At 43.0% G+C, this 16867-nt stretch overlaps 1 protein-coding gene across 2 annotated transcripts in view; it reads right to left on the reverse strand.

Moving 5' to 3' along the window:
• Window positions 1-428: 428 nt before the first annotated feature.
• TRIM36 (tripartite motif containing 36) overlaps window positions 429-16867 on the reverse strand; it is a 61755-nt gene continuing 45316 nt past the window's right edge. Inside the window, exons 4-10 of one of the 2 annotated variants that reach the window (XM_069753026.1) lie at window positions 12160-12306; window positions 11318-11413; window positions 10933-11186; window positions 10266-10387; window positions 7050-7340; window positions 6107-6404; window positions 429-2806 (exon numbers count right to left, since the gene is read on the reverse strand). In XM_069753026.1, the coding sequence (XP_069609127.1) occupies window positions 2452-2806; window positions 6107-6404; window positions 7050-7340; window positions 10266-10387; window positions 10933-11186; window positions 11318-11413; window positions 12160-12306 (1563 nt within the window). In that variant the 3' untranslated portion in view covers window positions 429-2451. The remainder of the gene's footprint in view (window positions 2807-6106; window positions 6405-7049; window positions 7341-10265; window positions 10388-10932; window positions 11187-11317; window positions 11414-12159; window positions 12307-16867) is intronic. The other variant, XM_069753017.1, reaches the window with a different exon arrangement.

A 16867-nucleotide genomic window follows, 5' to 3' on the forward strand; every position in this document is an offset into this window, starting at 1 on the left:
GGCTCTGTAAAGGCAACGTGACGCCCGCAGACCATTCCATCAAAGTCTGTATTTCAAAACAGCGCTCCTTCCCTTCTGAGCTCTGCCATGTGCCCAAACAGTGGTTTAACACATATGGGGAATCAGCATACTTAGGACAAATTGCACTTCAACTTTTGGTGTCCACCTTCTCCTGTTACCCTTGGAAAAGTAAAATTGGGGCCGAAAAGATCATTTTTGTGAAAAAAATATGTTTATTTTTACAGCTCTATATTATAAACTTCTGTGAAGCACTTGGGGGTTCAAAGTGCTCACCACTTGCTATACCAATATATGTACTTTTTTCATAAAAATACTTCTGCCTGGAGTGAAATCTGAGAATCACACGTAGGTAATGCTGTACTGCCCTACAATTAGCAGGATCGCTATAAATGAGCAAGACAATACACTTAAAAAAGCAATTTTAATATTTTACTTAAAAAACACAAACGACATGTGAGCAAAACAAAACACAAACTAAATGTTTCTCTTAACAGTAAAGCTTTGAAGAAATCAAGAACTGCATAATTTATATATTCTGTACAGTAGTACCCAAATGTTTATCAGTCTAGCAGCATAATTGCACATTTTTAGTACTGCATAGCACACAGAAGTCTGTGCTATAAAGTGCTTTTAACCAAGGAAAACCGCTACGAGGTGCTTTTAACCATTAGTCAGCAATGCAGAAAACCAACGTATAGGGTGGGGTGTGTGGCATGTCGTATATATGTGTCCCCAACAGTTAAATTCATTCATTCCTTTAATCCCAGTAATATACAGTAACAGATGAAAGGAGAGGAGTGTAGATCAGTGAACAAATATGAAGACTTGTACAAAGAAGCTTATGTTAAAAAAAAGGCCCTTGTGGTTAGTGTTATATGCCCCTTATAGTTGACATTGAGGTCTTAGACTATATCAAGGCATCCAATGAGATATATTAAGGCAAAATCAGTGCAAAGGAAAAGTGGACAAGCGGTCCAGAGAAACCATTAGAACAGACATAACGGGTATGCAATGTTTTTTTGCAGTGATTTTCCAAAAATTGCAGTGTTTCGGAAAAATGGAAATACAATACGAACACTGCCTCATACTTTCAGTGTTGGGTAAAGATTAAAACTGCGTGGACATGTTCCCTATTGTACCAGTTTTAGAAAAAAAAAAGTCCTAAAAGGAGTGTGAAAACCCTGCAGTGTCATGTCTATCTTTCAAAGTCATGCAATCTGCAAATAAAAAAAGCTTCATTTATGTGCAAAAGGTAGTACAAATTTAGAAAAATCTTGTTTTTGCGACTGTCCACGAGTTGTGAAAAGGGTAGCATCTGCATTCCATTTATCAGGATGGGGAGGCTCTGCAATACCAGACAACCAGAGCTAAGAGTGGCACTGTCTGTAGCAGAGAGCAATCTCATACATTAGTTATGAAAGGCTTCAATCTTCAGTAGTCTTTACGTAACCTCCTGTTGAACGCTAGAGAACAATCTCCAGGAAGCAACTATAGGATTATTCACTTTTCTTCACATTAACCCTAAAAGTTTTCTAAAATGCAATTTGGAAAAATGGGGTAAATTTCCAGTGTAAACATGCAATAGCCCTTTAACTCAAGAGACAGTGGTGGATCTAACCAAATACATAATACATCCTGCTGTGTCAGTACAGTAGTACAATAGTGTCCCCTGTGTCTAGTGACTTGATAAAAGACATTCACGCATCATAAATAGCACATACAATGACAATATGTTTTAGGAAACATCGTAGTGAATAGGAAACAAACTACACAGAAAAAAAAACAAATTAAATAAATACAAGACATTCATTGTACCGCCAACGCCTCATCAATGAGCACATGGAAATCGGTTCATCAATAAGGCCTCTGCTACATAAAGGCACTAAAGAAAAAATTAATATGCTATATTGCAGTGTTCCCCAACTCTGGTCCTAAAGAGCCACCAACAGGTCATGTTTTCAGGATTTCCTTAGCATTGCACAGGTGATTGAGTGCTTGCCCGTCCAGGTGATGCAATCATCATCTGTGCAACACTATGGAAATCCTGAAAACATGACCTGTTGGTGGCTCTTGAGGACCGGAGTTGGGGGACACTGCTATATTGGATACAGATCAGTGAAACTTGAAAATGGCTCAACCACCAAGAGCATTTTCTCAGCAATTCAGAGATCCACCTAAAATAATCTAGAACTAAACAATTCTAGAAAATAAAATCTGATATTTAATTCTTAAAAAGAAGCCCTTTAAAAGGAGAGTCATTTTAAGGGACAGACGTTCAGACATGTATATCGGATATGAAGGCTTATTCCAGTGGCCTTCAGCTAAAACAGACGGAGGAATGACATTTAAAATGATGGGAATGAGGTGCAACCAGAGCATGGAGGACAGCATTACACTTGTATTAGAGAATGAAAATCGAATGCTTGGTTGTTACATTTCTTGAGAATAATCCAAGTGTTTTTCTGTAATTACTTCTTCCAAATGAATTGCTCCACCGCCCATCAAGGCAAACGCGGGATACATTGTTCCGATGCAGTCCACTTCTCTTTCATACAGACATTTCATGTTGGTGGCATCATAGAACCCCACTTTTCCCTTTTCATAGTCCAGGCAAACCCCTATTCGGACAGGCAGAGGGAGAACACGCTCTCCATAAGCGGTGGAAACATTAGACGCTTTGGGGATAAAGAGCTTCCTCATGCCTATTGTAGCCAAGGTGAAAGGCTGCGATGAGTCAAAGGCGACATCTTCACTGCCGCTGTCGTGACCACTATCCTGATCATATCTGGGAAAAACAACAAAAAGTAGGTTATGAATTCATTCTAAACATTACATACAGGACAGCCACAAAAGTACCTCAAGTGGGTCATCTGGTTCTTTACAGGGAACCGGTGACACTGGACAAAGCCATACACCTGCAATTCTACAGGTTAATAGTATTAGAAAGGTGCTCGGCCAAAGAACTGCAAGTGCGACATTTGGGGGAAAATTAACTATTCCTCCTGGGAGCTGCCGGCTTTCAGTCAGTCATACAGAGTTACAGCCACGGCTACAGTCCCATCTCACTATACCATGAGTAACAGCTGTTAGGCTACGTTCACATTAGCGTTCCGCTAATGTGCGTCGCTGTTGCGTCGGCGACGCAGCGGCGACGCGCCCCTATGTTTAACATGGGGGACGCGTGCGTTTTTTTGTTGCGTTTTCCGACACGTGCGTCGTTTCCGACGCTAGCGTCGGACGCAAGAAAATGCAACAAGTTGCATTTTCCGTGCGTCCGATTTTCGTCAAAAAACTACGCACGCGTCGCAAAACGCAGCGTTTTTGCGTGCGTTTTTTTTGTGCGTCGTGCGTTGCGTCGCCAACGCAGCGGCGCGCAACGCTAATGTGAACGTAGCCTAAGCACCACCCGGCACTTTGCCAGCCGGCTCCTTACTGATGCACAGCAGAGGCGGCTGCCAAGTGCAGCTGCTGCTCAGTGCTATGAGTGGTCAGCGCTGACTGAAAGATGGCAGGTCCTGGAAGGAATAAAGTTAATTTCTCCCGGTTGCTTTGTTTTCAGTTCAGCAGCTGGGCACTAGAGATGGGCGGGCACCTGGATGTTCGGGTCTGGCCAAACTGTTTAAAAAAGTTCGGGTACCAGAACAGTAGTCAGACCTTACCACCATTCACTTGAATGGAGGGCCCGGAGATCCAGCGTTTGCCATGCTGTCATGTACCTCCGGTCACTGGTGTCAGCTGATGGGACTACTGATCCCATCATCCGATGCCTGCTGCCGCAAACTGAGAACAGGAGTGGTGGATGGGAGTATTCATCAGCCGATCCTGCACTGTAAACAATTAAAAAAAAAAAAAAAAAAAAGAAGTGGGTCTCCCCTGTATTTATGCTTGGGAAACGTGGTTCTCAGACCAGCAGGTATCATTTCACCACCAATCAGAAGCTGCACACGGCTGCATGACAAACATCCGGTGTTCAGGTACCCAAACAGTAGGTGTTCGGTACGGACGCAGAGCTTTATTTTTCGGGTTCGCCCACCTCTACTGGGCACCTTTCTAGCACCATTTAACTGCAGATTGATCCTACCTGATGTGACATTAACTCAGAACTCCTCCTGATCTCACATTGCAAAGGGCTTGGGTGACGGCCTCATGTACTTCATATTTTAGTAGCGGTTGTGCTATGTATGGCAGCTCAGACCCATTCACTTGTATGGGATAAAGGAGGAGCAGTGTCCGGTATTACAGCTTATCACAGAACAAGAGCTGTGCCGGTAAACCATGAAGGGACACCATGCTTGCATCATGCAGTTTTAGGCCCCCCATCTATCTAACAATGATGGCCCATACCAAGTACACAATACATCATTATTTGGCTGACCGCCACCTCTTCAGTGCTCTGTGTTTTGATGGGAGTCAGAGTCTTACACCCCTCGGCAGCACGGTGGCTCAGTGGTGAGCACTGTAGCACTGGGGTCCTTTGTTCAAAACCCTCCAAGGACAGCTGCAAGGAGTTTGTATGTTCTCCCTATGTTTGCCTGGGTTTCCTCACACTCCAGAGACACACTGATAGGCGATTTAGATTGTGAGCCCCAATGGGTACAGCGATGATGACGTCTGTAAAGTGCTGTGGAATGATAGCGCTATATAAGCAATGCATAATAAATAATAAAGGGTGCCCCCCATACACACACGAGGGGGCCATTAATTCTCCAGAGAGCCTAATAAAGTGCAGTTTATATACAGCAAAAATAATAATAATAATTTTTATTTATATAGCGCCAACATATTCCGCAGCGCTTTACAAATTATAGAGGGGACTTGTACAGACAATAGACATTACAGCATAACAGAAATACAGTTCAAAACAGATACCAGGAGGAATGAGGGCCCTGCTCGCAAGCTTACAAACTATGGGGAAAAGGGGAGACACGAGAGGTGGATGGTAACAATTGCTTTAGTTATTCGGACCGGCCATAGTGTAAGGCTCGGGTGTTCATATAAAGCTGCATGAACCGGTTAACTGCCTAAGTATGTAGCAGTACAGACACAGAGGGCTATTAACTGCATAAAGTGAATGAGAACATGATGCGAGGAACCTGTTTTTTTTTTTTTTTTGTTTGTTTTTTTATATAAATAGGCCACACAGGGATCGTTAGGTTAATACATTGAGGCGGTAGGCCAGTCTAAACAAGTGAGTTTTTAGGGTACGCTTAAAACTGTGGGGATTGGGGATTAATCGTATTAACCTAGGTAGTGCATTCCAAAGAATCGGCGCAGCACGTGTAAAGTCTTGGAGACGGGAGTGGGAGGTTCTGATTATTGAGGATGCTAACCTGAGGTCATTAGCGGAGCGGAGGGCACGGGTAGGGTGGTAGACTGATACCAGGGAGGAGATGTAGGGTGGTGCTGAGCCATGGAGTGCTTTGTGGATGAGGGTAGTAGTTTTGTACTGGATTCTGGAGTGGATGGGTAGCCAGTGTAATGACTGGCACAAGGTAGAGGCATCGGTGTAACGGTTGGTGAGGAATATGATCCTGGCAGCAGCATTCAGGACAGATTGGAGTGGGGAAAGTTTGGTAAGAGGGAGGCCAATTAGTAGAGAGTTACAATAGTCCAGACGAGAATGAATAAGTGAAACAGTAAGAGTTTTTGCAGAGTCGAAAACTCAGCAGGCCCATTGTGAAGGCTGCGCCATTAGGGTGAATTCGGAAAGCACGCAGCTGACAGATCTCAGTATGTTCAGGGTTTTCTTCAAGGCAGAAAATTCATCAAAACTTAATTTCTCAGCAATTTCTCTTTTTAGACAACTAGTTGGCGTCGGCACGAATACCCCCCAGGGGGAGACTGACACGGCAGACGGAGACTAATGAGAGCTGTAGGTAGGGACATGGCTGCGGTTTACACAAATGAATGGGTTTTGCTAGAAGCCGAGCTCATATTCTGACATTCCTCATTTGTGACTGAATGTGATACAGTTACATTTTTCAGCTGCTGTTTGGATTAGGTCAGCGATCTTACAGAAGAATTATGGTTTTCATTAATTGGAGCAGGGTCATTCATTACTCCCCCCCTTTGTCCTCTACATTACCTGGGACTACTAATGTCACGAGGGTTATGGAGCCATTCTTGCAGCTTGATATCCGATGCAACTCCGACTTTCACCATGTACGAGTAAGGCTCGACCGAGAAGGCCCAAAAATGCTTGCCCTTCGTGACGCCAGCATCACCAATAATGTAATCAAGGCACATGTAACATCCAACTTGTACGCGTTCAGCTCCGAGTAGTAGGGGATGACCGGCGACACTTTCCACCGTGTTCCTTCTGTCGTTAAGCATCAGATGCTCCTTGTTGAATCCACATTTATCATCAAAAAGAAAGCTGAACACTAACAGATGAAAAAACAGAGAAATCAAATTATTAATCAAAATTAGGAGAATTAAAGGGAAATAGAATTTAAGTAAAAATTTCCAGGAAATCATCATTTCATTAACAAGAGGATTTGTCAGCAAGTTTTTGCCATGTAATCCGACATCACTTACTGGGCTGTATGTTGCCATTTCAATAAAAATCCGTTTTAATCAGCAAGAAATCACTACAGGATCGGGTGCCTTGAGCCCCCTAGTCTACGGCTCTGTAATTTTGTCCCCACCAGTGAATAAACTGTAAAGATAAAAAAGTTCCATGGAAGATGGCCAATCAGTGGTGTGGGCGGGGTTATCCAGAGCTCAGTATTCAGAGAACTGCTAGATCTGCATTAGAGAAAGCAGTGATCGTGTCAAAATGACAGCAAGCAGCCCAGTATGTGACAGTGCTGGCATCCCCTACATGTGGCCTTCAGATTACAAAGCAAAAGCCGGCCGATCTATTGCCTTTAATTTAAAAGCCCCTAATGACCAGGTCAAGGAAAAACACATTTGGGAAACCGATTGTAAGCAATGGCTATTCAATCAGCACCTGTGTATCACACTCACAAGCCTATGGATCAGTGATCGAGGGTTACAAAGCTTTATGATGCAAACCCATGGTTTACCTGGGGCAGGTGGCGTCTGGAGGATGACTTCTTTGCTGTGGGTGCTGCACATGGAGCCCCTAAGGCCCTGCACTCGGAAGCAGTAGGAGCTGTTTAGGTCTAGATCAGAGACCACTTTACTTGTACTCGATGCTTCAATTTCATTCCATGAAGGATCTTGATTTTTATCCAGTTTCCGGTACTCCAGAATATAGCCGTCCGTGAAACCCGAATCGTTAGGCTGACTCCAGCAGATCTTCGCGTTGTTGTATACTTTGCTCTCATCAGTGTTGATTTGAGGTACCTCTAGAGCTAAGCATATACAAAAAGGATAAACACTTTAAATTATAATTTATTAATTCCAAATCTAGAAAATTGTTATCTTCCTGTTAATCCATAACAATTACTACTATGAGAAACCTATTTCAGGGGCCTACAAAATTGCACCATCATTTTTGGACTATAAGGCACACTGAGTATTTGGCAATTTTTAAATCCGTATTTTTAAGCGAAAACCAGGAGTGGAACAGAGGTGAAAAGACTTTTCAGCAAAAAAAAAAAAAAAAAAAAAAACCAAAAAAAAAAAAAAAAAAGAAATCATGTTGAAAAGTTCTAGGATTTGAAGCAGGTCTGCTCGGCCTCCCACCACCTGCAGTGTCAGACCACCTCTGCAGTGTGCTCCGTGATTGGGCAGCGTGCTCCGGGTTGTTCCTCCCCTGATCACGATACATGTGGCTATACGAAGCTTTCTCTCCCTGTGATCAGTGCAGGACAGAACGCACCATTGTCCAGTCTGCCAGACGCTGCTCTGGTCGCTGCCCCTTCCTCTCCTCCAGCCCCACATCAGGGAGCCTCGATGTGAGCGGAACTGAAAGATGGAATTCACTGCAGGGCAAATTTTAATTCTGTGCTAAAGTAAACTGACAGAATAATTTTGTCACTTGTATATATGTAATCTGCTGTGCACCACAACATGTAGCTCATGACAGCACAGGTCCACTACATCTGTTCAGTACAGGATTCAGCTATTCCTGCACATTATTTCTCAGTCACAGTAAACAGGAGTTTTGAATCATTGAAATGTCACCTAATCAAAGACAAAGCAGTAGTAATGCTTGTAATTTTTTTCTATAGCACAAACATTCTGCAGCACTTTAGGCCAGTCTAAAGAATCGCATTTTTAGGTCTCGCTTAAAACTGTGGGTATTGGGAATTAATCGAATTGTCCTAGATAATGCATTCCAGAGAATTGGCGAAACACACAAAAAAATCTTGAAGACTGGAATGGGAGGTTCAAGTTGAAGGGATATTAACCATAGGTTATTAGTGGAATGGAGGGCATGGGTAGGGCGATAGATGAGGGAGATTTAGGGTGGTGCTGAACCAATGAGTGCTTTGTGGGTCGGAGTGATACGTTTATATTGAACTCTAGCGGATGGGCAACCAGTGCAACGACTGGCACAGGGTAGAGGCATCGGTGTAGCGGTTGGAGTGGAATATCATACTGGCTGCTGCATTAAAATGATGGATTGTGACATTACATCAACCCATTTTTCAACCTCCATTCACAGAGTTGCATTTAAAATTGCAGACTTTAAAGTTGTTCACACTGCTGATATTTTATAAAACTTTCTCAGCAAACTGAATGAGCATGTGCTGCTTAATCTTTCCTTGCAGATTTGAAACATTTATTCGCAATCTGCAATAAGTCAAATTATTTCAGCGTTTTTTGCATTTTTCACAGATTCAAATGAATGGGGGGTGGGGGGGGGGAGGGAACTCAAGTAAAAATGCATGTATTTTACAGTTTTCCTTGCAAAGATTCTGGTATTTATTGTAGAAAAATCTGCTACAAATACAATGTGTGTTCATACCCCAAGTGTTACCTCAGCGTATTCCCACTTACGAGATCATTTATGGATTTTTAATTACTATGAAATTTTTTTCCCTGCTTTCCTTTATCCATGCCTGGGTGCTTACTGAAGTCCGAAAAATATGATTATAATAAAACTTAAGGCAAGATTTCTTCAGAATGGCTTTAAGAGCATGTGATGTTCCTGCAAGTCTGCTTTAAAAAGATTGCATGAGGAAGACAAATTAAGAAGCTACTAGTGTCTTGACTGCCAGATCTACAGCTCAAAGTCACTGCAGCACTGTGTAAAAGATTTAGGCAGTTATGTAAAAAAAAAAAAAAAATGCAAGGTAAAAATCTTTAAAAAAATAAAATAAAGTGTTAGATTTCGTCTATAAAAGGGAGTCTGTCATCCCAAAAATCGTATCCAAGCTAAGCCCACCGGCATCAGGCCCCGATGTATCCTGAAAGATGAGCAATAAAGGTTATATTATACTCACCCAGGGGCGGTCTGGTGTGGTCCGGGTCCGATGGGCGTCGCAGTCCGGGGCCTCCTATCTTCATTCGATGACGTCCTCTTCTTGCTGCGGCTCCAGCGTACTTTGTCTGCCCTGCTGAGGGCAGAGCGAAGTGCTGCAGTGCGCAGGCGCCGTGAAAAGTCAGAGAGGCTCAGCGGCTGCGCACTGCAGTACTTTACGCTCCCCTCAACAGGGCAGACAAAGTACGCCTGCGCCGGAGCCACGGCGTGAAGACCAGAAGAGGACGTCATCGTATGATGATGGGAGGCCCCGGACCGCGATACCCATCTGACCAGACTGCATCGGGACCGCCCCTGGGTGAGTATACTCTAACCTTTATATCTCGTCTTTCAGGTTACATCGGGGGCTTATCTACAGCATTACAGAATGCTGTAGATAAGCCCCTGATGCCGGTGGGCTTAGCTCAGATACGACTTTTGGGGTGACAGACTCCCTTTAACTAAAAAAGTGAAAAAGTGAAAAAATCTAAATCAAAATTTGCCATTTTGAAGGCAAAGGGTGGTCATACCAACCAATTCTTCTAGGTAGACTTGCACAAACGAAATCTAAATCCAAAAAAACCAAAGGGATTAATATTTGAAGTTTGTTTTTAATATCTTGAATTTCTCACTATTCTGCATTAAAGCTTATTTGGTTGTTTTGCACTATACGGTGCGGTCAATGAGCTCCGATAAAGGCCGGTCTAACCACTTATACAGCTGGTTTATGGCAGCTTAACATCCAAGATGTCACATCAATAGTGACCACAGCATCTGTCACAGCTGCCATCGGCCATGCAAGTAGTGGACTCTGCACTCCTAGAACATGCATGCTGTACATATAATGGCAGATAAGTGTTACATTTACCTTTGGTGAAAGACAAGTCATTCAGTAAGCCTTCTTCCTTAGAAATATCAACCAAATAGCCTTCAAAGCTGGAATCTGCAGCTGGGTGGAAAGTTTTCAAAGACTCTGAAGCTTTTTGAATTCTGAAAGACAATTCCAACCATGGGTCACAATATGACAGAACATGCACGTAACAAATGGCTAACAAAAAAGCTCATCACCTGTTAGAGGAAAGGTTGAAAATGAAGATTGTCAAAACTTTCTCCCCATCAACACAAAAAAGGGCCAAATAGGAAAAAAACACCAGCTAATATAATGCCTAGTGTGCATTTTCATTAGCTGCTCAGTATGAGTAGCAACATTCTTTTTTTCTTTTTTTTCAATTAGGAACACTGTTGTTGGGCAGCTGCCATCTCAAAATACCCACCACAGATTTACTGTTCCATTCTCGTTTTATATTAGTGGACACAGAATGTGATAACTGACATTTTCAGATTGTCCAGAGGATCAGGTTACATTGGGAGCCCATTTACACCACCCTCTTGGCTCTTACACCTCATCACATCTTAATCCACTTCCACCCGTGAACCCACACACCTCTTTGGAGGAGTCGTATTCTGTGTTTTGTATTTCTACCCCTTGTGTGTACATATATTTACATCCCTGATCTGTTACGGACATACCGTACCTGGTTTGTAGCTGTTTTGCCGTTTGGACAAAGCAGGAGTGATCAGTTTCCTTCAAGACTTCTTGTGCATATCCCACCAGCCCATTGTTCTCCAGGAGGCCCTGATATTCCTCCAGCTGACTCTGTAGCTTCTCTAATCTAGAAGACTGGGAGCTCTTTATCGACTGCAGCACAAACGCTTTCCTACCTTCCAAAATATTAAATAGTTTATCAAAGTTGTAGGTAGCCTCTTCAACGGCTCGATCTCCATTGCTCTGAAGGGTTAAGAAAAAGCATGGAAATTATTTTAAAATAGGCACCAATAAGGAGCCAGCTAAGAATCGTCAAAAGCCAGCCAAGAGCTGATCTACCCCTTCAATAAATCCAGATCGGCTACACCGCATACCTCAGTTCTTCTGATTAAAATCTCCAGTTCAGTTATCTGGGTCCTCACTTGGCTCTCTTTGCTGATCAGATAACCAATGCCCTTTGTAAGCTTCTCCTGTAAGACCCCCCCAAAAAAGCAAGGCTATTATTAGTCATTGTGCCTTACAACAAATGCTATAGCAATAAAATATATATCCAAACTCGCTTTAAGGTTATGCGCACACAGGGTCGGAGTACCCCCAATTTTTGAAGAGGAAGACACTTCAGAATAAGTCATTTTCTTAAAGCATAGTTTTTGGTGTCTTCCCAGTTACCTTTTTGGTGGCGCCTTTTCTGTTGGCCTTCTACCCATTATTATAACGGTGCCATCCTTTTACAGGACCGCATGTCAATTCAGAGATCTCTTTAGATGGAGCCATCCTGTTACAAATGATGTAAGACCATATAGTGCACCTACCCTGCAAGCCACTGACCGACCCCTAAGGGATAACAGACATGGCAAACATGTTTTGGATGGTGGACGCCATCGGTGCAGAGAAGGGTTTGCATGACTTCGATGCTTTACACTAATCACAACCAAATACTGCAGTTTTCTGTATATACATGATTTGGTTGGTCAACTCCCGATGTCATGTTGGAAAACTCATTAATGGTCAGATATGGACTTGTGGTACTACATCGCGGCATTAGTACTTCGAAGCATCTCCAAACCATAGAGAATTGCACTCCACATAATCAGTCTTAAGAGTTAGTCAATTGTTGGAATGACATCCACACCTGGAACTGGTGTATGTGATATAATCCACAGTCAGAGGACTTGTTAATGTAACTATTAGGGTATAAAAATTCTCCACGGTTTACCTTCAGCGTCTTGTAGGCGTTACTCATGGTGGTCACTCTGTGGTTTGCATGTGAACCTGAGAGTTTACACAAATGACAAACCGGTCTTCTGCAGATCTCACAATACATGTTCACCTTCTCCGTCTCGTGTTCAGGACACATGAGCACCTGAAAATACAGCATAGGATCAGGACATAACACTTTCTACAGAGCAGCTTTACCGTGATGCTTAATATACTTAGCGATTACTGTTCGATAAATTCATCTATTCAGTCACGTTTAGGTCTCGGCACATTTACTAGATAGCGATATGGAATATTGTATGAATTGCAAGTTTACCACTATTCACCAAGCATTCTACTAGGCTCATCCCTCCTATTCTGTACAGAAGACCTCAGCACACATTGTGGAGAACCTTGACAGCCTACATATACAGCAGCTAACTCCATAGTGAAGGGTGCATGTTGAGTGATCACCGCTTCCTCTGCACAGGGATCCTTGCCCTAATGACTGCATTCTCATTAAATGGATTCTGATCACAGGTTTTTGCCATGTAATCTGAAAGCAGCACAATGCGGCGACTGACCTATTCCAGTGATGAGTGCCTTAGTTTAGATAGCATGGCCTCTCCCATTAAGCGAGTACCACTGTGCACAGGCCGGAAACTACCAGCTTACACAAAGCTGCCCATCAGTGGTGGGGGAGTGGTTACAAAGCAGAAGGACTACATGGCACAAGACAACTAGTCCTCTAGACATCTCATACTGAAAACACTGATTTTATTGAAACCGCAACAAGCAATGAATCACTGGAATCTCCTTAAAACAATAGGGTGTCTTTTTATTTTGTTTAACACATTCCCTTTAATAGCATCTTCTGCGGACTGGCAATCCACTCATGATGTAAATGGAATACTGATCAACATGGCAACAGATCCTATGGATGCAAATCGCTGCCTCATAATATAGCACCCGGAAGGACATTACGTAGCAAGTAGCTGACCATCGTCCAGGGAACCCAACCATTATGTAGGGTCAGTATAATCTTACTAGTTTTTCAGAAGATGATCACTAACAAAGGAGGAATATAGAATTATACATAAATTCACGTTCAGACATGCACAGCGCACCATTGAAGCCGGGGCACATTCATCCAGTGTCATTGTGAATTGACATGAGGACAATAGTTTGCAAAAGTCCACGGTAATGTTCCACAAGGGCACAATATCGTTAGTGGACGAGTAGTCTGGGGAAACCAATGCCCCCTCGACTAGTCTGACATTAAATTAGCACATCGCAAACTGATTTATAAAGCAGATTTTGCCATTTACTGCAATCAAATAGTGTACAAAGGGCTTGTTGGGCTGGAAGCAGGGGGATGGGATACTTCTAAATATGCGATTGCTAGAAAAATCTGAAATGCGAGTCTGTTCTCAAAGTTATAGAAGGACAACCTCCATTTGGTGACATGTACTTCAAGGATCCTTTTAGAACTGGTGGCACGATACAACTACCGATCAGTAAACGCAACGTTCGGCGGTCATTTAAAAATGCCTTGCAGACCAACGTAAATGACGATCGTTAGGTGCACTTCGGCTGCTGTAGGCCGAGGCAGTGAGTACTGTGCACAGGACGACGTACCGGCGAGGACACTTATGCAGCACAAGAGATCATGGCACCCAATGAGCGGTGAATGGCAGACTGTTTATATGGAAAGTTAATGAAACGAGCGTCAAATTTCATTGACGATTATCGTGCAGTGTAAGGGAAGAGTCAGACGGCTGTATAAAGCGGACGTAGATCGGAATGCAAGGCTCGCACTGGCTGGCGGGTCTCTACTGCAGAGCGACAGCTTCATGTGTGCATTTCTATGCAGCTCTCACGCTCAGGAGAGCCGCCAGCCAGTCCGTGCACCATGATCCGATCCACGTCCAGTTTATATATGGCCGACTGACTGCATTCTCAATGCCCTTTACATGTCTGAGGCTGGGATTAGGCTTATTGTTCATGGTTCTCCAGAAACCTCAAAGCCACTGAAGTAATCTGCAATAAATTCCTACTGATAGCGGAGAGCCAGTGCTACCTTTATGTAGCTCCTGCACAGCAACACTGGTTGGGAACTCCGCTCTTCGGATTCTGCCCCAGAAACTTATAGCAACAAACATTAACATGAAGGTGTGAAACTATATAACACTATAAGGCTATGTGCACACATTGCGGATTTGCCTGTGGAATTTTCTGTGCGGATTCTGCATCTCTTGGCACAGGACACAGGTCAAAATCTGCAATTTTTTTGCAGATTGTGCAATTTTGTTGCGGATTTACTGCAGATTTCATGCGTTTTTACCCCTGCGGATTTCTATTTTGGAATGGGTGCAGAAACGCTGCAGATCCGCACAAAGAATTGACATGGTCTTTTTTTTTTTTTTTTTTTTTTTTATTCCGCAGCCTTTTCCGTGCAGAATTTTCTGCACCATCAGCACGGCGGTTTTTTTTTGCCATTGATTTACATCTTACTGTAAATCACTTGCAGATCTGCAGTGTTTGTGCGGAAAAAAAAAAAAAAACAGCTGCGGATCCGCAGGAAATCTGCAACGTGCGCACATAGCCTTAAAAAGAAAAATACACCCACTAACACTACATCAATTTCATGCAGCACAGTTCTACAGAAACAGTGGAGCGAGCTGCAGTACCAATAATGGGCGGTGGACGGCTTCACAGGTCGTCGGGGGTTAAAGAACACAGATCTGGTTCAGCAACGCGTCACATTCACATCTCAAGCCCTAATGGAAACCTTTCTAAAATTAGGAGCACTATATGCACTGGCCTGCAGAAAAATACATTGCATTGCTCCCGTCCCTATAGGTTTGGATTCATAATAAATCTTACATCTCAGCAGCGGACAAAGTCACATAAAAGCCAAACAAGGGAACAGTGCCATTGTTACTCCTGTGTATATTGAGGTTATACGTATTTTTACACCATCGATACAGACAAAGATCCCTAGCTACAAGTATAATTGCCCCAGGTCTGCAGGTGTATAGCTGACAGTCTCCTGTGCTCTGGTGACTTAGCAGACGCTCCCCAAGGAGTAATTACAAGATCAGTAGATCACAATAAAAGCGTGAGGAGCTGAATCTGCAAAAAAAAAAAAATACAGCGATCTGTATAGTAAAAGGAAATCTGGACGTGGCCTGCAGAATCACCCACCAGCACAGCCATAAGACTGAATAAAATACACATCATCCTACTGTATTTTAGTGGACAGATGGTTCGTCAGACACATAGAAACCCAATATCCCAACAACTGGCCATGACCTCACTGCAGCATGAGATCACTGCCATGTTAATGGAAATAATGGGCCATATGCCGAGCAGGACGGACTCTGTGCTTTAATGATGGAGCATAAGTCAGTATTTTAGAACTACGATCATCAGCTATGGCCAAGTATATTGTACGGTCAGGAGTAAATCAATCCTATAGACCTGTTAACATGGTAATTTTATTGGGGGGGGGGGGGCGAGGGGGGAAACAGAATATACTAGTTTGGGGGAGAAATGTGGTAGAAGACACAGAAAAAATAAAAAATAAGGAGCAGATGAAACCAAGTAAGCACAAGTTGTCACAATTCCCTTGAGATCCCACAAAGCTGGCTCCGCAGTAATACCAGTCTTTACTAGCGACCACCATTTAAAGGTAACCTGGATCCATACTTGCTCCAGTCTGATATTTTAGTTCACCAAGTGTACAATTGCAATCTAAATTTTAACTACCATTGCAAATTAGGAGTTAAAATTATTCTTGTTTTCGATTGAAAAGAGTGTACGAATTAAAAACCAAGTGGTTTCACCAACAAATGTCACTTATGGACCTCAGCAGCCTCAAAATTATTCACCCCTTCATGACTAGCATCTTTAATAGAGCTCTTTTGGCTACTATGGTCTTCTGCAAATCTGATTAGCCAGACACCCGCTTCTGGCAACGTTCCTGAGGAATTGTAGCCCATTCCTCATGTTGAAGAGGGGGGAAACAAAAAAAAAAAAAAAAAAAACACTGCTCCAGAAGTGCTTGGGTGATTTTCTGGATTTTATATTTGATATTCTCTCGAAGTTAAAATTAACCTACTCCTAAAATTACAGACTGCTCATGTCTGTCAGTGGGCAAACTTACAAATTCAGCGAGTGATCAAGTAATTATTTCTCACACTGTATTAAATTAGACACAGCACTCACCAACTTTATTTCAAACCATCCGGCTCACTATTCGGTGCACTTACATTGGTGAGGACACATCGGATAGAGTCTGTCCTGCATTTCCTCACCTGCGTACATGCACTGAATAGACCGGATTTGGAATCAAGTTGGCGAGCACCGTCTGTTCATGTAGCTCATTGGAACTTTGCTCCTGTGCTGCTGATAAAACACTGAACAGTATTATCGTAACAGGCAGAAGAAAAAAAAAAAAAAGTCGTCTGATCAAGCAGAGTCAATGTGGAATAGCAGATGGAGGAACTAGTGCCAACTAATTTATGGAATGGGACTTATGCTTGGGATCACGGTCCTGTTGGAAGGTCCAGTAACACCCAAGCTTCAGCTTTCTGACAGATTGTAGGTTTGTGTCCAAGATTTCTCGAGTAGACTGATCCATCTTGTCCTTTTAGGTTTTCCAGTGCCAGAGGAAGCAGTGCAGCTTAAGAGCATTGCAGACCTACCACCCTGCCTCATTGTAG

Source organism: Ranitomeya imitator, chromosome 1 (genome assembly GCF_032444005.1).
Source record: "Ranitomeya imitator isolate aRanImi1 chromosome 1, aRanImi1.pri, whole genome shotgun sequence".
NCBI lineage: Eukaryota > Metazoa > Chordata > Amphibia > Anura > Dendrobatidae > Ranitomeya > Ranitomeya imitator.